The sequence below is a fragment of the Schistocerca gregaria genome, chromosome 8 (genome assembly GCF_023897955.1).
Source record: "Schistocerca gregaria isolate iqSchGreg1 chromosome 8, iqSchGreg1.2, whole genome shotgun sequence".
Classification (NCBI taxonomy): domain Eukaryota; kingdom Metazoa; phylum Arthropoda; class Insecta; order Orthoptera; family Acrididae; genus Schistocerca; species Schistocerca gregaria.
This window is the reverse complement of record NC_064927.1, coordinates 73,450,167-73,473,749: the sequence shown is the minus strand read 5'-3', so window position 1 is coordinate 73,473,749 and position 23,583 is coordinate 73,450,167. Positions and strand designations below refer to the sequence as shown.

The window sequence follows — 23,583 nt, the reverse complement described above, 5'->3', positions numbered from 1 at the left end:
TATTACAATATCATCCTGCCGTTTAATTGCCTTTGTTTATATTTCACATCAAACTAATCTGAGGGAGATAGTAACGACTCGTACTACGCACTCTTTAACTTTTATAATATAAAGATTTCCAATATTATGCCATTTAAACAGGTAATAAAGTACAGAGAAATAACGACGACATCAACTGATGGTGTCGGAACTACCGGCGGGGTGTCGAATTACAGCTCGGAAAAGCAGCTCGATGCGTAGGCATTACGTGTCTCGTAGGCAACGCCTGTCGCTGCACACTATTTACGCATTCGGCCGGCTAAGCTCGCTGCGGTCTTAGAGGCGGGGTGCAGGACAGCTCAGCCAATCACTGGGTGAGCGCAGCCGCGGCGGTGCCGGCAATGGCCCGGGCTGCGCGCTGCCGCTAGATCTGCCCCGCTCGTTCGGCCTGCTGACGCGGCAATTAATTTTCAATCGCGAACCCGTGTCGCTGCGTCGGGCGGAAGTGGCCGCAACAGAAACGGCGAGTCACGGCGCCAGTAATGGGCGGCCGATTAGAGCAGACAGGGAGAGAGAGAGAGAGAGAGAGAGAGAGAGAGAGAGAGAGAAAGAGGCCGGGCGCCGTTAACTCGCTGCTGTGTATCTGCGCCTAGCGGGCGAGCTAAAGGCACGTTGAAGACCACGGCACTGAGAACGGCGATACCAGAGTCCTTCACCGCTGAAACTATAAAGGCGTATTCTCCGCAGAGTGCACTACAGGTGCAAGCTAGAATCTGTCTCGCTCTGGAGGTTTCAGGACAAAAGTACACTGGTTGTCAAAGCTTACGCTATATGCCTGAGTAGACAGTTTATTAAATAACTAGATCTGAAGACACTGAAATAAGTAAGATGATGTTGTTGTAGTCTTCAATCCGAAAACTGGTATGATGCAGCTCTTCATGCTACTCTACCCTGTGCAAACCCCTTCATCTCCGAATAACTGCTACAACTTTCATCTCTCTGAATCTGCTTGCTGTATTTGTCTCTTGGTTTCCCTCTAAAATTTTCTCCGCGCACTTCCCTCCAATCTGTAATCTGATCCCTTCTTCTACTCGGGTCGCGCATCAAATTTCTTTTCTCCCCAGTTCAGTTCAGTACCTCTTCATTAGTTACGTGATCTACCCATATAATCTTCAGCATTCTTCTGTAGCACCACATTTCAAAAGCTTCTATCCTCTTCTTGTCTACACTTTTTACCGTCAATGTAGCATTTCCATACATGGCTACACTCCAAACAAATACTTCCAGAAAAGATTGCATGAAACTTGAATCTATATTCGATATAACAAATTTCTTTTCTTCAGAAACACTTTTCTTGCCGTTGCCAGGCTACATTTTATATCCTCTCCACTTCGGGCATCAGGAGTTATTGTGCTTTCCAAACAGCAAAAACTCGTACTAATTCCCGCAGCATCACCTGATTTAATTCGATAATATTCCATTACCATTACCATGTTATATCCTCCTTGTAAGACACTGTTCATTCCGATCAACTGCTCTTGCACGTCCTTTTCTTTCTCTCACAGAATTATATCATCATCGGCAAACGTAGCAGTTTTTATTTCATTTCCCTGGACTTTAATTCCTACCGCAACTTTTCTTTTCTTTCATTTACTGTTTACTCAATATGCAGATTTAATAATATCGGGGATAGGCTACAACCCTGTCTCACTCCCTTCTCAACCGCTTCTTCCCTTTCATGCCGCCGGCCGCTGTGGCCGAGTGTTCTAGGCGCTTCAGTCCGAAACCACGCTGCTGCTACGGTCGCAGGTTCGAATCCTGCCTCGGGCATGGATGTGTCTGTTGTCCTTAGGTTAGTTAGGTTTACGTAGTTCTAAGTCTAGGGAACTGATGACCTCAGATGTTAAGTCCCATAGTGCTTAGGACCATTAAATACCTTTCATGCCCCACGACTATTACAACTGCCATCTGGTTTCCGTGCAGACTGTAAATAGCCTTTCGTTCCCCGTGTTTTGTGCCTGCTACCTTCAGAATTTCGGAAAGAATATTTCAGTTAACACTGTCAAAAGCTTTCTCTAAGTCCACAAATGCTATGAACTTCGACTTGCCTTTCGTTAACCTCTTTTCTTAGTGAAACTTCCTGGCAGATTAAAACTGTGTGTCCGACCGAGACTCGAACTCGGGACCTTTGCCTTTCGGGGGCAAGTTCTCTACCAACTGAGCTACCGAAGCACGACTCACGCCCGGTACGCACAGCTGTACTTCTGCCAGTACCTCGTCTCCTACCTTCCAAGCTTTACAGAAGCTCTCCTGCGAATCTTGCAGAACTAGCACTCCTGAAAGAAAGGATATTGCGGAGACATGGCTTAGCCATAGCCTGGGGTTCGCAGGAGAGCTTCTGTAAAGTTTAGAAGGTAGGAGACGAGGTACTGGCAGAAGTAAAGCTGTGAGTACCGGGCGTGAGTCGCGGTTCGGTAGCCCAGATGGTGGAGCACTTGCCCGCGAAAGGCAAAGGTCCCGAGTTCGTGTCTCGGTCGGGCACACAGATTTAATCTGCCAGGAAGTTTCATATCAGCGCACACTCCGCTGCAGAGTGAAAATCTCATTCTTTTCTTAGTGCTTTTTTCTCAGAAACTGATATTTTAAGCCCGTGGCTATTAAAAATATAGGTAGACTCTTACATAGAAGTTTACAGCAACAAACGACTTTTTACGATGCTGTTTATATATTTAAACAGCACCGTTACCGGTTTCGAAACGGCAGGTTCATCTTCAGACGACTAGTTCACCTTTTGTTTCCCAAACTGCCGAAATTTCCTTGAGGTGATGGTGCCCTGCAACCAAGACAAGATGTGAGACAATGTCTTTTTAACTATAATTGTGCCTCACAACGATTTTAAGTGATGTAAACAAATTAGTAAAGGGAAGATATTTCGGTTAGTTACGATGAAGAATCCGCGCCATTATGTGCCATTGCAGGCGGGTTATGATCTTGCAGCAGCGAAAACTGTATAATGCACTTTGTATTTATGTGTATACCCATAATGCATCTACATATACATAAAAAGTGCATTATACAGTTATGTTCTATTGCAGACTGCTTATGAGCTTTCAGCAGCGAAAACTGTGTTCGTGATGAAACATTAATTAAATGCATAATAGCTTATTTTACACGAAAAATGTTCATTTTGACTACTTTAGCAGATTTCTGGCACCGTTTTCCAGCCGGCCGTTGTGGCGGAGCGGTTCTAGGCGCTTTAGTCCGGCATCGCTCTGCTGCTACGGTCGCAGGTTCGAATCCTGCCTCGGATATGGATGTGTGTGATGTCCTTAGGTTAGTTAGGTTTAAGTAGTTCTGTGTCTATGCGACTGATGACCTCAGATGTTAATTTCCATAGCGATCAGAGCCAGCTGAAGCATCTTTCGTTTTCCAAATTTGAAAAATCGACAAATATTGCACGGATAATCCGCAAACATGATGATCCCTGTCTTTATATACGCCATTTGCTTTGAAAACGTTGACTGAAATACACTGTTTGAAATCCGGAAGTTATCAATCATGAAATAGGGCTAGGGCAAGACTTTCTAGAACTTGCACAGAAAAGACATTGCACTTACAATCGTCGACGCACATAAAAGGAAAGGAAGTGAAAGATGGATGTAGGCTTTCACGTATATCGCTGGTGTGTAGATTGAGCCAACAGTAAAGGAAACCGAGGAGAAATTTGGAGAAGAAACAAAAGAATGTAAAATCTGCCAAAGATCTAGCAATTCTGCCAGAGGCTACAAAGAGTTTAGAGGATCAGTTGTAATTAACGTATACTGTATTAAAAGATAATACAAAACGAACATCAACAAAAGTAAAGTAAGCGTAATTGACTGAAATGGAATGTAGTAAGGTGATGATGTACAATTCGTTTAAGGTATGAGATGCTTAAACTAATATAAGAGTTTTGTACGCAACTTACTCTTTGATGTATTAAAACAAGTCCTGTCGTACACTTTCTTACTGTCAATGTACCGGTCTCACCGAGTACTTCCTGTCTTATGACAGCATGTAATTTTCAGTTTCCTTCTACAGCACCACATATCAAAAGTTTCGATTCCCTTCTTTTCTAGTTTTCCCACACTTGAGTATTTGCGTTACTTAAAGGAATGTCTTAGTAGATCCAGTGGCAGGCCGGGCAGTGTTGTCTTTGAGGTACTCTGTATAGCACCTTTTGCAGCCGGAATCCCGAACAGACATGCTGGACCCTCAGAAGACGAGTTCGTGGCAGTCCGGTCTGGTGAGAGGCGAGTGCAGCCGGGGATGCTGTCAGGGGAGAGAGGACTGTGGCGAAGCGCCGTGTGCGTGGCTCGGTGCCTGACACGCTGCGGCTGCCAGGCCGGCCTCGTCCTTGGCACGGTGATCTCCCGGCGCGGCGCCGTCACCCAGGCAACGCGACGCAGCGCTAGGTCGCCTCGCCGCCTGCGCGGCCGCCAAACGCCGTTTTCCCCGCGTCGCCGAACCCACCGGAGGCGCGCCTCTTCCACCCGCGTGCGCCACGTGCAGGGGCGGCGAGGCCCGTCGCTCGGACCGCCGCGGCTCCGCCCGTGCCGTGTGCACACGTGTCGCCGGCGAGGTCGCGGGAGTAGCTGACCCCGATTCACGCACGTTTACTCAGGAGCTCGCTTACTGACACCGTTTTCAGTCGCACGCGGAGTAGTCTGAGACCTCGCTTGAGGATCACGAGTACTGTGGAAGCGAAAGATCCGACGGCTGTGCTCCGACGAAGCGTAGAAATAAGACCGCACCGCTGCTCATCTCAGTAGTCTATGCGTACATTGATGAGCTGAAACATTATAACCACCCGCTTAGTAGCTTGTTTGTCCGTATTTGGAATGAAATACATCACAGCTTCTGCGTATCAGGGATCAGACAGTTTGTTGCTATTTTTGCGGAGTTATACGACATAAGATGTCTATGCACGCAACCCACATGGGTGCCATAGGATTTACATCAGGAGAATTTGGTCCCCCCAGACGTCAACGTGAGTTCACTATAATGATGCTCAAACCACTGTAGCACGGTCCTGGCTCTGAGACGTGGACAGTTATAGTGCTGAAAGATGACATCGCCGTCGGGGAAGACATCAAGAATGAAGGGATGCAGGTGGTTCGCAGTTGTCAACGATCCTTCGATTAGTACCACAGATCCCATGCAAGCACAGGAGAGTGCCTTCCATAGCATAACACTGCTCCAACCAGCCTACGCCGTGGTGCGCTGCACGTTTGGAGCCGCCGTCCACCTTGATGACAGCGCCTGTGAAGACGACCGTCGACCTAATCCAACCAAAATGTGAGTCACCAGAAGAGCTGGCACGTTTCCATTGATCGACGGCCGAATCCCTGTGGTCGCGTGTCACTGCAGTCGTTATGTCAACACGTGAACACGTACGCGTTCAACGATGTACAATGTACGATGAACGGTGTGATCCAAACCCCTTGTGTGTACACGAGCATTTTGCTCTTTCGGCAGAGATGCTACAGATCACCATCTGCTCTACTTTACAGAGCAGACAAGCCTCCGAGCCCGCATCTCGTGGTCGTGCGGTAGCGTTCTCGCTTCCCGCGCCTGGGTTCCCGGGTTCGATTCCCGGCGGGGTCAGGGATTTTCTCTGCCTCGTGATGGCTGGGTTTGTGTGTTGCCCTTAGGTTAGTTAGGTTTAAGTAGTTCTAAGTTCTAGGGGACTGATGACCATAGATGTTAAGTCCCATAGTGCTAAGAGCCATTTGAACCAACAAGCCTCCGAATCCGAAATTCTGTGAAGAGCTATGGACGTCCAACCATTTAGCCCCTAGTGGTACTTTCATTGTCCTCCTACCTCTTTCCGCAGATTCTCACGACAGTAGCACGCGAGCATTCGACCGGCTTTGCCGTTTTAGATAGTCGTTGACAGGCTCTGCGTAATCATAATCTGCCCTTTCATAAAGCAATTCATCCCAATCAATTTCCCCATCACCAGCCCACACCTTCGCTAGGGGGATCCCCCATCCGTGTTTGCTCCGCTTATGTGCTTTAACACCGCGACTCGTGTCCGCAACGCTACCAGGAGGCATCCAACTTCGCGGTGGGCATTGGTCATGATGTTTTGGCTTATCAGTGTAAACGACTCACTTTCCTATAATGAATCACGAAGTTAGACTGCTGCAGCGTGCACAGATGCATGCAAGCAGGTACTCTTCTACTGCCTCATACGAGAAGGGAACGGGAAGGAACCCGAGCAACTCGGCCGGCCGCGGTGGTCCAGCGGTTCAAGGCGCTCAGTCCGGAACCGCGCGACTGCTACGGTCGCAGGTTCGAATACTGCCTCGGGCATGGATGTGTGTGATGTCCTTAGGTTGGTTAGGTTTAAGTAATTCTAAGTTCTAGGGGACTGATGACCACAGATATTAAGTCCCATAGTGCTCAGAGCCATTTGAACCATTTTTGAATCGAGCAACTGGTACAATGGTGAAAACTCTCCACCATGCACTTGACAGAGGTTTGCAGAGTAGGGATGTAGGTACGTAGGTGCAGATCTCATAGAATGAACTCTATATAATTCGCTGTCTTCAGCAGTTTATCAGCAATCGACAATGACGGAAGAATGAGATATTGTTAATAATTCACCGCCACTCTTCCCATCCCCATCGCCCCGTTGCACACACACACACACACACACACACACACACACACACACACATGCACGCACATCTCACCATTAGCAAACTAACAGATCCGATGTTGCCTTCAGGTAACTCCGATCATCCTATGCCTTCCTTAAGTCTACTTGTGCCGTGTATATCGTTTTCTGCCCAGTTTCACTCAACACATGTTCATTAGTTATCCCACCTGTCCGTTGCATTTTCGACTTTTTTCTATCGCACCACATTTCAGAAGATTCCCAATCTTTTTTCGTCTGAACTGTTTATCCAGCTATGAAATTTCCTGGCAGATTAAAACTGTGTGCCCGACCGAGACTCGATTTCGGGACCTTTGCCTTTCGCGGGCAAGTGCTCTACCAACTGAGCTACCCAAGCACGACTCACGCTCCGTCCTCACAACTTTACTTCTGCCACTACCTCGTCTCCTACCTTCCAAAGTTCATAGAAGCTCTCGCGCCAACCCTGCAGAACTTGCACTCCTGAAAAAAAGGATATTTCGGAGACATGGCTTAGCCACAGCCTGGGGGATATTTCCAGAATGAGACTTTCACTTTGCAGAGGAGTGTGCACTGATTTGAAACTTCATGGCAGATTAAAGCTGTGTGCCGGACCGAGACTCGAACTAGGGACCTTTGCCTTTCATGATCTGCGACGGCATATGATGGCTGAAGTTATCGATGTATCGAGCAGAAATTTACAGATATCAGCAGCTGAATGCTGGCCCCTATTTTGAACGAAACCGAGGTTGTAACCTGCCTACACATCCGTCAGGAAGCCTGAAGATGTCGCCGACGGAGTGGCCGAGCGCTTCTATGCGATTCAGTCTGGGACCGCGCAGCTGCTATGGTCCCAGGTTCGAATTCTGCCTCGGGCGTGGATGTGTGTGGTGTCCTTAGTTAGGTTTAAGTTGTTCTAATTTCTAGGGTACTGATGACCTCAGATGTTAAATCCCATAGTGTTCACAGCCATTTGAACCTGAAGATGCCATAGTAAGTCGGCGAAACTTTGCCAAATAAAATAATAGCCTCGAAATTAGACAGCTGAAAGGTATTTGATTTGACATGGTATAATTACTAGCCTGCAAATGAAGTAAACACTGATCAACATTGTTGCGTGTAGTGTTCTCAGTCAGCGAGAGTTAGACTACTGGCTATTAAAATTGCTGCACCAAGAAGAAATGCAGATGATAAACGGGTATTTATTGGACAAATATATTATACTAGAACTGACATGTGATTACATTTTCAGGCTGTTTGGGTGCATAGATCCTGAGAAATCAGTACCCAGAACAAGTACCTCTGGCCGTAATAACAGCCTTGATACGCCTGGGCATAGAGTCAAACAGAGCTTCGATGGCGTGTACAGGTACAGCTGCCCATGCAGCTTCAACACGATACCTCAGTTCATCAAGAGTAGTGACTGGTGTATTGTGACGAGCCAGTTGCTCGGCCGCCATTGACCAGACATTTTCAATTTGTGAGAGATCTCGAGAATGTGCTGGCCAGGGCTGTATCCAGAAAGGCCCGTACAGGACCTGCAACATGCGGTCGAGCATTATCCTGCTGAAATGTAGGGTTTAGCAGCGATGGAATGAAGGGTAGAGCCACGGGTCGTAACAAATCTGAAATGTAACGTCCACTGTTCAAAGTGCCCTCAGTACGAACAAGAGGTGGGCGAAACTTGTAGCCAGTGGCACCCCATACCATCACGCCAGGTGATACGCCAGTATGGCGATGACGGATACACGGTTCCAATGCGCGTTCAACGCGATGTTGCCAAACGCGGATGCGACCCTCATGATGCTGTAAACAGAACCTGGATTCATCCGAAAAAACGACGATTTGCCATTCGTGCACCCAGGTTCGTCGTTGAGTACACCATTGCAGGCACTCCTGTCTGTGATGCAGCGTCATGGGTAACCGCAACCATGCTGCGGCAGACGTCGTCGAACTGTTGGTGTAGATGGTTGTTCTCTTGCAAATGTTGACTCAGGGATCGAGACGTGGCTGCACGATCCGTTACAGCCATCCGGATAAGATGCCTGTCATCTCGACTGCTAGTGATAAGATGCCTGCCATCTCCAGGACGGCATTCCGTATTACCCTCCTCAACCCACCGATTCCAGAGTCGCGACCAGCACGTTGTCGCCACCGGAGTCAGCCTTGTGTGAATGCTAATCATTTGCGTATCACAGCATCTTCTCCCTGTCGTCGTGTGCAGCACGCCATCTCCGCGGTGGCCAGCAGTGTACGTGCACTTGTTTCGCGGCCTCCCTGACCGCACTGTGTGGTGTCTGCCCGCAGCACGCCAACAACGTGCGCACGGCCGCCGAGGAGTACATGGCCCGGCGGCTGGCGCGCCGCTCGGCCAGCAGCGCCAGCCTGATGAGCGCGTCGCTGTCCGCCACCGGCTCCATAGCGCGCCCTGTCATCGAGGCGGGGCCTGTGCACTTCCTGCCCGCCGCGCAGCCCGGCACCTTCTTCGCGCGCGACAACGTCTCCAACTTCATCCGCTGGTGCCGGCACGCGCTCGGCGTCTTCGAGTGCCTGCTGTTCGAGACCGACGACCTCATCCTGCGCAAGAACGAGCGCAACGTCATCCTCTGCCTGCTCGACGTCGCGCGCCGCGGCGCCAAGTGAGTACAAACTCAAACTAACTTTTTTGTTAACACTGACAACAGAATTTTCCCTGACGGAGACAACTCAAACTAAACCTATTCATTTATTATCCACAAAATACACGTCCAACGCAGTCTGACTCCTGTAGCGGGTGATCAAAAAGTCAGTATAAATTTTATAACTTAATAAACCACGGAATAATGTAGATAGAGAGGTAAAAATTGACACACATGCTTGGAATGACATGGGGTTTTATTGTTGTTGTTGTCGTCTTCAGTCCTGAGACTGGTTTGATGCAGCTCCCCATGCTACTCTATCCTGTGCAAGCTTCTTCATCTCCCAGTACTTGCTGCAACCTACATCCGTCTGAATCAGCTTAGTGTATTCATCTCTTGCTCTTCCTCTACGATTTTTACCCTCCGCGCTGCCCTCCAATGAAGAAACTGCAAAAAGGTGGGAATTCAAGGACCTGGGATCTGGATAAGCTGAAAGAACCAGAGGTTGTACAGAGTTTCAAGGAGAGCATAAGGGAACAATTGACAGGAATGGGGGAAAGAAACACAGTAGAAGAAGAATGGGTAGCTCTGAGGGATGAAGTCGTGAAGGCAGCAGAGGATGAAGTAGGTAAAAAGACGAGGGCTGCTAGAAATCCTTGGGTAACAGAAGAAATATTGAGAAAATATAAAAATGCAGTAAATGAAGCAAGCAAAAAGGATTACAAACGTCTCAAAAATGAGATCGACAGGAAGTGCAAAATGGCTAAGCAGGGATGGCTAGAGGACAAATGTAAGGATGTAGAAGCTTATCTCACTAGGGGTAAGATAGATACTGCCTACAGGAAAATTAGAGAGACCTTTGGAGAGAAGAGAAGCACGTGTATGAATATCAAGAGCTCAGATTGCAACCCAGTTCTAAGCAAAGAAGGGAAGGCAGAAAGGTGGAAAGAGTATATGGAAGGTTTATACAAGGGCGATGTACTTGAGGACAATATTATGGAAATTGAAGAGGATGTAGATGAAGACGAAATGGGAGATAAGATACTGCCTGAAGAGTTTGACAGAGCACTGAAAGACCTGAGTCGAAACTAGGCCCCCGGAGTAGACAACATTCCATTAGAACTACTGACGGCCTTGGGAGATCCAGTTATGACAAAACTCTAGCAGCTGGTGAGCAAGATGTATGAGACAGGCGAAATACCCTCAGACTTCAAGAATAATATAATAATTCCAATCCCAAAGAAAGCAGGTGTTAATAGATGTGAAAATTACCGAACTATCAGTTTAATAAGTCACAGCTGCAAAATACTAACGCGAATTCTTTACAGACGAATGGACAAAAAAAACACCCCATATTGTTAGACGCGTGAAAGATCTCTTGCGCGTGTCGTTTGTTGATGATCGTGTGCTCAGCCGCCACTTTCGTCATGCTTGGCCTCCCAGGTCCCCAGAACTCAGTCCGTGCGATTATTGGGTTTGAGGTTACCTGAAGTCGCAAGTGTATCGTGGTCGACCGACATCTCTAGGGTTGCTGAAAGACAACGTCCGACGGCAATGCCTTATCATTACTCCGGACGTGCTTTACAGTGCTGTTTACAACATTATTCCTTGTCTACAGCTATTGTTCAGGAATGATGGTGGAGATATTGAGCATTTCCTGTAAAGAACATCATCTTTGCTTTGTCTTACTTTGTTATGCTAATTATTGATATCACAAGAAGCGCCATCTGTCGGACATTTTTTGAACGTTTCTGTTTTTTGGTTCTAATAAAACCCCATGTCATTCCAAGCATGTGTGTCAATTTGTACCTCTCTGTCTACATTATTCCGTGATTTATTTTTTCAAATTTATACTGACTTTTTGATCACCCGGTACATTGACAACATTGAGATGCCCTGCTTAACCCACACGACAGGACAGATTGAATAAATTGTGGAAAGGGGCCAAAATAAGGGCTGTCAGTTACACTCTACATACATCTTTATTATTTGACTAAACATTACGCCAAAAATATTTTCTTAAGGGGAAAAAAAACATAGCTTTAATCCGTGGACCTTATTTACCGGCTGAAAGCCACTTTAAAACGGCCGAAGACCAATAACTTAATCACAATAACATAATCAGAAATTTAAATTAATAACATAATCAGAAATTTAAAGGGCAAGTCTTATCTTAAAACAGTTCTTTATTTAGGCTGAAGTAAAGAAGTAAAATTCAAACTGGCTGAAGGCCGAACAATTAAAACCCCAAAACATTATTTTTTTAAAACAACAAAGTCCTTACGTGAAACAGTTCTTTAATTTAGGCTGAAGGCCTTAAGAACAAACAACTGAAACTCAAATTGGCTGTAGCCCGAAGACTTAAAAATTCAATAGGTTGAAGTAAACAAGTCAAATTCAAATCGGCTGATGGCCGAAACTTAAAAATTCAAAACAAAATTTAATTGCCAAAGGGATTACGTGAAACAGTACTTTAAACTAGGCTAAAGGCCTTAATAGTATAACAACTCTAATTTAAAGCACAAAACCGGCTAGAAGCCATACAATTACCAACAACAAGAACAAATTAAAATAAAATAAGGAAGTCCACACAAGGGTGGCCTGATGTTGGTGGGTCGGCCTGTAATTCAAACACTAACGGTCGCTTAGGTGAGAAAGGCAGTCGGCCAGCCATTCGCGATCCGACAGCAACCCAACCGACCGACAGTCAGCGGACCCACCGACAAGATAACTTTTACTTCACCCGACCAGGGCCCAACAGAGAGTTCAACGGAACAACGTAGAAGATTTTGGCGCCCACAACCAGTCATACACAGAGCTGTCAAACTACACACCGTGCTGGACAGCAACAACACCATGAGGTAACTACACTGCCTGAAATTTACGTCTACGGCCAGGATAGGTAACCGGAACGTTAACTGCCACAAGGCAGAAAGATAACCGCGAGAGATTAAAGACAGAATCGCAGTGAAGGTTTAACCCAGCGCATACCATGAGCCAGCCATGGCTCAACCGTGACTTCCAATAATTAACACAAAAGAATGGCTCTGAATTGAAAGAAATCCCAACAATAATACAAATCCAAAAAATATGAAATTAAAGAAGCTGAAACTACCTCCAACTCTGCTGATTGCTTATACTCATTTCAATCACAAATCCCAACTGTGTAAATCCCATTCTTTTTCATAAGTCACCTCACGAAAAATCTTCATAACACGAACTACAGCAATTACAGCAAGTACGAACTACAGCCAGCCAAATAAAAAGATTCTAACTACTACAATCTCTTACTACTACCAAGCTTATGCTTAGCGAAAGAAAGACGTTGTTGAAGAGCAAACAATGTAGATAGAAAATTTTACCTTATTCAAGTGACATCCAGTTCCAAAAATTATATAGTTGACGGTAATTCCACTGCCCACACGTTATCAACCAAACGTCCATCGTCATACAGTTCCTTGCGTATTTCGTTATAAACACATCTTTTTATGTCACTGTACAATGCATGTCCTACCAACACAGTCTTCACTAAGAATACCATCTCTATACACTTTCCTATCCACTTCCTAACTGTTGGTCCGTCCAACCATAGAATCTCTTGCCGATGGTACAGAGCGCTGTCAGCGATATTAACACAGTCTACAGCGCTGCCAACATACAAAAAGGATACTTACAAAACTCGCACTCCTACTCCATGAAGCGCTCGCGATCTAGCTCCTGCGTATAACAAGGCGAAAATCCCCATTAATGTACGAGTAGAAAATAAATGCCCAGTCTATGGAAGCAGTAACGTCCGTCAAGTAACTGGGTGTGACTATTCGAAGTGATCTCAAATGGAATGATCAGATTACACAAGTAACGGGTAAGGCGAAGTCTAGATCGCGGTTTATTGGTAGAATCCTAAAGCGATGCAGCCCTTCAACAAAGGAAATAGATAACAATACGTTAGTTCATCCAGTCCCGGAGTATTGTTCGTCTGAATGGGATCCTTTGCAGTTGGGTCTGATTCAAGAGATTGAGAAGGTCCAAAGAAGAGCGGCAAGATTCGTGGTTGGTACATTTAGCCATCGCGAGAGCGTTACAAATCTGATAGAAAGTTTGAAGTGCGACACACTTGCTGATAGACGCCGCGCTAAACAGAAGGGCTGCTCACTAAATTCCATAATTCGATCTTCACCGAGGATGTATAGCATATATTATTACCACCAACTTTCAAATCGCGTAAATATAAGGGAAATAAGAGCTCGTACTGAGGCGTTCACACAGTCGTTTTTCCCTCGCGCGATCCGCGAGCGGAACAGAGGTGAGGAAATATGACTTTGGCGCGAATTGTGCCCTCCGCCACACACCGCTTGGTGGCTAGCGGAGTATATATGTAGATGTAGATGTAGACTGCCGGTGATCGGGGCACCCTCCTGCAGATACGTCGCTTAGGCTGCTGTCAAGTATTTCTGCAACATAAATACAATTGTTAACCGTTTCGTACCATTACGTATAATGCTCGAACCGACATGTAAGCAAACTGCGAGTCACCAATATTCGACCATTAAATTCGATGGTATTCGTAAATACCTCTGGGACTTCAGAAAAAGACTGCGTGAAAACAACAAGACGCACAGAAAACAGACACGTGTCAGTAGAGAAGACACCTCCACAAGCTCTCAGCTTACATTAAGGGCGCTCAATATGGCCACCGTTTGTGATACAGCAACCGTCAATAAGCGCTTACAATTCGTTCGTCGACCCGCTGCTGGTGCAGTTCCAGAAGGCGCAACAACATCAGCATGCTCTGGAGGTCTGTTTCTTGTGTTGCCTTTATACATGCGCAGACTAATTGCTCGCGACACTACAGATTCGCCAGCTTGTCTACACGTTTGTCTCCTCGCGCAACTCCGCCAAACATAGAGCGCTGCTCTTTCCTCTGATCTATGGCTCTTGTCTGTATGTTTTGTACGTTCCGCGCGTTCATCTTATTAAACCCCAGGAGTACTTTTCAACAACGCTGTACATCTAGATATTCGAGGCCGTTTTCAAGAAAGCCTGACTCGTATCTGTATAAAAATACAGAGATCCATCAACATAATACCTCGTTATCTGTGTATTTAAACTTAAGGTGTAATCTTGATACATACAAGGCCACGTCCCGACCTACTGACTCACTCACTGACTCGTCATCGCCGAATTGTTAAATTCTTTTTGAAATCTGAGGCATTTCGCCTGTCTCATGCATCTTGCTCACCAGGTGGAGCTTTTGTCACGGTAGGGTCTCCCAAGGCTCTCAGTAGTTCTGATGGAATGTCGTCTACTCCCGGAGCCTTGCTTCGACTTTTTCACTGCTCCAATAAATTCTTCTCGCAGTATCATATATCGCATCTGATACTCATCTATGTCATCTTCCATTTCCGTAGTACTGCCTTCAAACTGATTTCCCCTATATAGACCCTTTACATACTCCTTTCACCTTTTAGGTTTCCCTTCTTTAGTTAGGAATGATTTTTCATCTGAGCTCTTGATGGTCGTACACGTGATAATATTTTCTGCAAAATGCGTCTGTAATTTTTCTGTAGGTGGTGCCTATTTTTCCCCTAGTTGTATATCCTTCCATTTGTCCTCTAGCCATTCCTGCTTGGCCATTTTGTACTTTTCCTTTTTTTAAAGGTTTGTTTTCCCTTTCACCTACTTTATTTGCTGCATTTTTATATTTTGTCTCTTCATCAATTAAATTCTTTTTGTCCTATGGTATCCAAATATTTGTAGTAGGCGTTGTCTTTTTACCTATGTGATCCTCTGCTGTCTTCACTATTTCATCTCTTAAAGGTACCTATACATCTTCTACTACATTCCTTTCCCTGTTGTAGTCAACAGTTGCCTAATGCTCCGTCTGAAACTTTCAACAGCCTCTAGTTCTTTAACTTCGCCTTAGCCCACCTCGTTGATTTCCTACCTTTTTGCAGTTTCTTCAGTTTGAATGTACAGTTCACATTCAATAAACTGCGATCAGAAACTACATCTCCTATTGCAAATGTCTTACGATTAAAAATCTGGATCCGAATTGTCTCTCTTCCCGTTATATAACCCGTATTAAACCTTCCGCTGTACTGGTCTCTTCCACGTATATAACATTCTTTCATGAATTCTCAAACCAAGTGTTAGCGATGATTAAATAACGCTCTCTGCCAAATTCTTCCAATGGCTTCCTCTGTCAGTTCAGTTCCTCTTTCATTGCTTTCCTCCCGTCCTTGTACACCCACCGTTTTTCTTTCTTTTTCTTTTTGTACTCTCGAATTCCAGTCCCCGATCACAATTAAGTTTTCGTCTCCCTTAAGTAAGTTTCTTCAGTCTCTTCATCACCAGCGGAGCTTGTTGATATATAAACTTGTACTACTTTGGTCGGCGTGAGCTCCGTGTCTATCTTGCCTACGACAATGCGTTCAGTATGCTGTTGGTAGTTGCTTACCCGCATTCATGTTTTCTTATTCATAATTAAACTCATTTACCGCTATGAGACTTTGTATTTGTGAGCCTATATTCACCTGACGAGAAGTCCTGTTCCTCCTGCTGCCGACCTTCACTAATTAATACCCGCTACATCTATCCATTTCGCTTTTTAAATTTTCCAATGCGCTTGCCCGATTAAGGGCTCTAACATTCCACGCTCCGGTCTGTAGAACTCCAGTTTTGTTTCTGCTGATGACATCTTCCGGTATAGTCCGAATGTGGGAATAAATTACCTCGGGAATATTTTACCCAACAGGACGCCATCATCAATTCACCACACAGTAGAGCTGCGTGCCCTCGGGAAAAATTTCGGCCGTAGTTTCCCCTTGCTTTCAGACGATCGCAGTACAAGCACAGCAAGACTGTTTTTGGTTGGTGTGTCAAAGTCAGACCAGTCATCCAGTGCATTCTACAGCTGCTGCCTCTCTCCAGGAATCACACGTTTGTTTGGCCCCTCAGTAGATACCCGTCCTTTGTGGTTGCACCTACGGTATGGCTATCTGTATCGTTGAGGCATGCAAGCCATCCCACCGACGTAGGGAAGGTCCAAGGTTCATGACAAGCAGGTTAAAATCAGTTAATCCTGAACGTTGGTGGGGCTTTCTCAGTCTCATTGCAGAAAAGAAAGAAAGAGAAATAAAAGTTTGCACACATTCATCTGTCGGACACTGACCGCTGACATAAGGCGAGATCTGGCCATGCCGCGTACTGTGATCCTGTGCGGCGCTGCACGAGCAAGGCGCCGTCAGCGGTAACTGCGGAGGAGGCGCTGATGGGATCGCGCCTCCCGGGTCTTTAGAAGGCTTCATCGGAATTACGGACCGCGACTCGACCATTCCGTTGCTCTCGCGAAACTCATTCAGCGCGCGCTTCAGTGCCCATTCCGATCCCGGCGAAAGTCCGAGAAAGTGTTGTGACATAGGCGTCAATTTCTGTATGGCCCGTCTCCATTAGCGGAGGGACTGGAAATGCTAACTCGTAAACTCGAAATCCGTAGAAGAATTCTGAAAACTACGTCGAGGGCGTTTGCGACAGAGGCTTTAAAGAGACATTTCTTACGTACATAATCGTTTCTTTGTTTCACTTATAGTATTATTTTCGAGAAAAACAGTATTGAAAGTCTATGAGATACAAATATCGGGAAGGCAGTGTTTCGATTGTGCGTCTGCTAGAAAACACAAGTCATTCTCCGTCCTTACAATCGACTGTAACATTTCTTGTGCTGAAAGTGTGAACAGATCATTCGAATAACTTAAACCGTCTGCGGAATATTCTACACCGAATGTCTCTTAATGACATTTCCTATTAAACGCCATGTATTATTAAGTACTACTGCGCTGAAAGAATATACACCTTCTTCTGAAGTGACTTTAAAGAAGTTACGAATTTATTTTGTAGGGTTCCCTCGTTCAGCCGTCTCGCACTTGATTATTAGTAGCTTGATCGATCCGGACTGTTTAGTGGTCACTTACGACGACTAAGTTACAGTTTGTCAGTCGAGAATGGGGTCTGCAGGCGGACCCCATCTATCTACAGCAGTAGTTATGTAATTTTTTTTACTACTTTTTTACTTTGGGAAAGATTTCTCACACAGTTTTAGGTTGACAATAATTTCTTCTTACATTTTCGGTTTAGGCGTTTATACTGTTAATACTGTTAAGAGTTTATACTGTAACGCAGTCGAATGAAGCCGTCAGCTCCAACAGTGATAGGCAGATATATTAGCACCGTGGGCATTTCTCCAGCCCTCTTCCGTTGACGAACTGCTGTGTAACGTATACAAGTTCGCTTGGCTGTGAATGGAAATTTTATATGTAATTTACTTTTCTAGTAGTCTAGTAATCTTCCTTTTCTTTCTTTTCAAACAGATCATCTTGTTATGACTTGGTAATACGTCAAAATCGGTTATGATATTCTCTGTGTGATGTGGGGGTGAAAAAAGAAAGAAAGAAAGAAAGAAAGAAAGTAGGATAAAGGGAAAGCTGTAGATGTTCTCGGTGTGGTGAGCAATGGGCAATGGCCTTAGCATAAGAAAAAATACCATGTTTTGTATGATGAATTAATTTAGAGAAATAACAGAATAATCGGGATGACAGACTTGGAATCTGAAACAAGTTTAGTCTCTTAGTCATTGTCAATACGATGCACAGTTTTGCTACGCAAGGAGTTTCCGAATAGGGAAATGGTGCGTATTGACAGTCTCGGTGGCGTCTTTTCCATTCCGTTATTTATTTATCTTTTCGTTTTCGTTTTGTATGCCGCCTGTTGTAAGAGTTTGGGAGGTTGCCTACGCGGCAGGCGCCTCTACAGATTGGCACGCAGGCAGCTGTGCCAAGCCACGAAAGGCGCGAGCGACTTGAAGGAACAAGACACCCGCCGCACTGGTCTGCAGCATTTCTGCTGCCACCGAAAAACAATCATCGCACAACAAACCTTCCTGTCAGTGGGATGAGCCGTTTCGTTTTGGCTCTTCTAGCGGCACCCTGCAGTACTATGGCACGGGGATTTGCAGACACGTACCTGAAAAAACGATGAATTAATGACGTACTTTTATATTTCTACGAGATAATAGTTATAACTTTATTTCTGTCTCTGGTAGCAGAGTACAGCGCTGACCATATCGTCATTAGCAGTGTTATGTACGCCCCCTCTTCGATTTCTCCACGGGCATAGTGGAACAGATGAAGTAGCTTCTCACACTTCCAAACTTGACTTACAGTATTCCTCAACAACGCCATAGCTAGTTATTGTTACGGGCTCAGTCCCAGAAGCGGATAATCCAAATTGCTTATATTATCTTAGGGTCCAGGAAATATTTTTCGGGCCGGTTTTTTCTTGCTTACCTGGTAGAATCTTAGTGGTCAATGACATCCAATCTAATTATATTACTTGGGTAATGTTAATGTAGAAAGCGTGGTATTTATACTTCTCGTACTGTCGCGAAGAACAGCAGTCGCTCTGCGATTTGGAAGCAGCCGCAAGTGAATTACGATTGAAACAGAAGTTTCTCTTCTGGCACAGATGGAACAGTCACAATATCTAGACTGTCATTAATCTTAACAACTGAAATTGCATGAGTTCAGCTTGTTGCCACTGAGAAATAACTCCAGACTGAATCGGCAGATGACTCCTTCACTACAGGCAGACGCGGCCTCTGCGGTGGCGAGGCATGTGTTCTTACCAGTTGCTGTAGTCCTGTTAAAACGCCCGCCTAACGCCGTGGACTTTCGAAAAACTGCCGATTTGCCCTATGGCGGAAAGCGTTGCATCTGAAACGAAGGAACTGAAGGGTCACCAACACTGCCTATTCCGCCCGTATTGGCCACGAGCTGCTTATTGGAAAGAAAACGTAGCAAACAACAAAATGTGTTCATGAAACATAGCTTTTTCCATATACGGCTGTCAAATAAGTTATTTTTCTATTCATTACGATTGGTATTTCAAGTTACTACTCATCTTGTGAAGCTGCAAGCATACTACAAAAAATAAGCGTTTGTTCTGTGTACTATGCAAAACTGTGTGTGGTCGATCTCAAATATACATATTCACACAGACATAAATAATGCCGCTAGTTCCAACATCGAGCGAATACGAGCGCTGTCCGAGTCATAAGGTACGCTAGTAATCACAAAACCAGATAAAAACCGTACAGAAACACATTTCACACGTTCATATTATTAGGTAAAAGTTAATGTGATACATGGATAACTATCTATCGGGATCACACGAACGTAAGAAAAAAATGTTCCTGTACTGTATGACTTTGATACCGTTCACACTCTCTTCTGTTTTGGACTAGAGGCTGTATTTATGCCTGTGTGGGTGTTTGAGACTTGTAAGCACACGATTTATGTATTTTATGCAGAACAAACGTGAACCGCTGTATGTATTGTTTGTGGTACGCTTTCAGCAGCAATTTGACAGCCGGATTTGTCGACCTAGAAAAAGCTTTCGACAATGTAAAATGGTGCAAGATGCTCGAAATTGTGAGAAAAAGAGGGGTAAGTTATACGGAGAGACGGGTAATAGACAGTATGTACAAGAAGTGAGAGGGAGTAATAAGAGTGGACGACCAAGCACGAAATGCTTGGATTAAAAAGGATGTAAGACAGGGATGTAGTCTTTCGCCCCTACTGTTCAGTCTGTATTTCGAAGCCGGCTGCGGTGGCCGTGCGGTTCTAGGCGCTGCAGCCTGGAACCGCGAGACCGCTACGGTCGCAGGTTCGAATCCTGCCTCGGGCATGGATGTGTGTGATGTCCTTAGGTTAGTTAAATTTAACTAGTTCTAAGTTCTAGGGGAGTAATGACCTCAGAAGTTGTGTCCCATAGCGCTCAGATCCATTTGAATAGCAAAGCCTTTCAGTCAGTAACGAAAGGAAAGTTGGGAGAGTGTGGAGTACGCGTTGCTGGGTACCCAATACGTTCGACTTCCCGAGTCGCCCTCCTACCGCAGGCCTTCGCCATCCATCACAGTCCGTCACCTTGTGACGTCACGCGGCATGGTCGTTTTTCTCCAGCGCGACGCTACACCGGGTCGCGCAGTATTTCAGGCGCGACGAGATAATTATCACTAACTTTGGTGAATCACGACGTGGCGGCTGTTTGGCACGCTTGATTAATTGCTTCGTCTGAAACAAATTGCTCTGAGGATCATAGGTCCAGACCGAGAGACGTTTTCTTTTTTACTTTGCGCTGAGACTTAATGGTGAGGGATACAATTTCGTCAGTTTCGTAATGCTTAATATCCACAGGAGAGGACGACGCCAGGTAAGGCGGTAGGTGAACGGCAGGACTGTGCCATGCCGCCCAGTGTTGGTGTCTGGAATTTAATTAACCCGTTTTGTGTCCATGGCTTCATCTAGAGAACATCGTGTGTTGGGCCTCCTTGCTACCCAAATCCACACAGTCCTTTCCCTGGCTGTGTCCTTGTACCCGATGGAAGAATATGTGCTCTGTTATGTCCGTTTAACACCAAGTAGACGTTACGGTGTAAAATAAGAACTAATTGGAAACAGTAGGTATTGTAAAGCAGGTGTCTACAAAATTCAGTGCAACAACTGCATAGTGAACTAAATCGGGCACACTGGTAGCATAAGGACGCTTTTCGGCTTAATTTCTAAAACTCGGCCGTAGCGATGCACGTTCATGAGACGGGCCACTCTTTGTGGGAAATTGGAAGACCTTACTGTTTTGCACACTAATCTAATGGAACACTTATAAATTGTGATACAAAGAGGTAAAAACGAAAACACGTTTCATGCACACATCACAGAGACTAAAAGAACGTTTTCGTAAAATTTTTGTTATCTGCTGTAATACCAGGATCTCTATGGTTAGCTACTTTTTAGTGATCTGTTGACGTTGCTTGCATCTCCGTAGGGATGTGCTTTATCTTACATCACTGCTGATGGTCTAGTCGGTTTCTTGATTATGCACACGTACTGCTCATTCGCTCTACATATGTGTTTGAATTACAGGCGTGGTCTTTTCTGGGTGTATGAAACCGTGCACGCGAATAGCTGTTACCGCAACACTGAATATATTCACGAACTGCTTATGTCCATTCATTTTATGTAGTTTTACCGACTCGTCGAGTATATTGAGGTACAATTTAGGAAGACACGAATGCAAGGGAAGTGATCAGAAATTTTTAATATTTTTGAACATATTTGCAGGCGACTTCGAACGCCAGAAAGATATTTTTTGAAATGCATGATACAGAGGTGTATTATTACATTGTTATTACGAATTTTAAATTTAAAAAAAATCAATTTCCTATGAAAGGTATTGATACGGCTCTGCGTCGTGATTTTCAAAACATTTATATTTTCATTTATATTTTTTCTTTATTAGTTTTTTAAGATTCTTGGAAAATTATTCTCGTGATGAAAGCTTGCGCGCGTCAGTTTGAGTGCTTGTGCAATGTGAAAGGTGGTTTAGCCTACATTTTAACATAGACTTTAACTACACAATCCCGTTTCCGTCATGGATAAAATCATTTGTCTTGAAACTTGAGTGCTACTATAGTTATGAAAATTTTTGTGTTTTTCTGTTGCAATTCCTTCTATACGATGTTTCAAAATTATGAGAGGGTCTTCGCAGGCTTGCAGAGACTATAAAACAAATTTAGCGTAAATACGCCTGTGCAAGCAGAATGTATTACCAGGTTTGGGAAAACCATTCAACAACTGACCGTTTCGGTCGATGAGCAAAGTTGTGTTTGCCTGTCGGCACCTGCGTGTACTGCCAGTGTTTCTGCTACTACTGTCTGAGCGCCGACTGTGGTGTGCGTGAAATTACTTGCTTTCAACGTTTTTAACCCAGGTAAATTTTTATTTCCTAAATTATTAAGATTTTTGTTCCTGTACATAGATACATTTACAAAATATCAGCGTAATAATTAACTGCCTTACATGCGCGTGATTTGATTACGTGAGTATTTGTGTCAACTTTTTCTATAAAGTGTGTATCCTTATTAACAGTGAATAACACAGGTCACAGCATACGATAATAGAAGCAGAAATGGGCCTGTAAACTTGAGCGCACACTCAGTGACAGAAGTCATGGGATATCGATATGCACATATGCAGGCAGCAGTGCTATCGCGTACACAAGGTGTACAAGGACAGTGCACAGGCGGAGCTGTCATTTGTGCTCAGGTGATTCATGTGAAAAGGTTTCCGACGCGATTATGGCCGCACTACAGGAAATAATAGACTTGGAACGAGGATTGATAGTAGGAGCTAGGCGTGGGCGAAGGGGCCACTCCATTTTGGAAATCGTTAGTGAATTCAACATTTGGAAGTCCACAGTGTCAAGAGTGTGTGGAGAGTACCCAATTTCAGGCTTTACCTCTCACTACGGACAACACAGTGCTCGAGGGACTTTACTTAACGTCCGAGTTGTCGGAGCTAACCCAGAAACAACAATGAGGAGAATAACAGAAATCAGTTTGGGATGTAGCACGAACGTATCCGTTAGGACTGTGGTGCGAAATTTACGTTACTGAGTTATGGCAACAGACGATCGATGCGAGTGCTTCTGCTAACAGAACGACATTGCCTGCACTCACCTCTCCTACTGTCATCACCCTATCGCTTGGACCATACACAACTGAACAGATGGATCCCGGTTTCAGTTGGTAAGAGTTGATTATAGGGCCGATGCTTTAGAAGCATCCGTTCTTTATGTGCTGCTAATGTGTTTACGTTGAAGGTCAAACCGTAGCACCACTAGCTTCTCCAAACTAACAAAAATGAATTTTTCGACGGAAATGAAAGCGCTGCCGCGAAGGGATTGAGGTGGATTTTAGTCCATATCCCATGTTATTCAGTCTGTACACAGAGCAAGTGGTGAGAGAAAGGCAAAATATCGTGCTGTTAGCAGAAGGTTGCTGATGAAAATTTGGAAATTTTTCGTGAGATCTTATGGGGCCAAACTGCTGAGGTCATCGGTGCCTAAGATTACGCACTACTTAATCTAACTTAACCTAACTTACACTAAGGACAACACAAACATCTATCCCCGAGGGAGGGCTCGAACCCCGGACGGGGGGCGCCGCGTGGACCGCGACAAGGCGCCTCCGACCGCGCGGCTTAGCTGATGACAGCAGTGGTAGTAACACTAGCAGGACACGCAGTCGCCAACACGCATCTCACCTTTGCTCATCGAGCCAATTTTTCAGGGATAAAAACAATAAGGTTTTATTGTTTTTCGTTCGTCACAGTAACTTATTTTTTCAAAGATTATTACTATTATCACTATTGCGTAAGATTCTAATATTCATTACGTAAGATACAAATAATT

General features: G+C 45.0%; 1 protein-coding gene across 1 annotated transcript in view; it reads left to right on the top strand.

Annotated features, from left to right (window-relative positions):
* Positions 1 to 23,583, top strand: part of LOC126284555 (GAS2-like protein pickled eggs) — a 789,773-nt gene that overhangs the window by 353,575 nt on the left and 412,615 nt on the right. Inside the window, exon 3 of the mRNA XM_049983557.1 lies at positions 8,969 to 9,300. Coding sequence (XP_049839514.1) covers positions 8,969 to 9,300 — 332 coding nt within the window. The remainder of the gene's footprint in view (positions 1 to 8,968; positions 9,301 to 23,583) is intronic.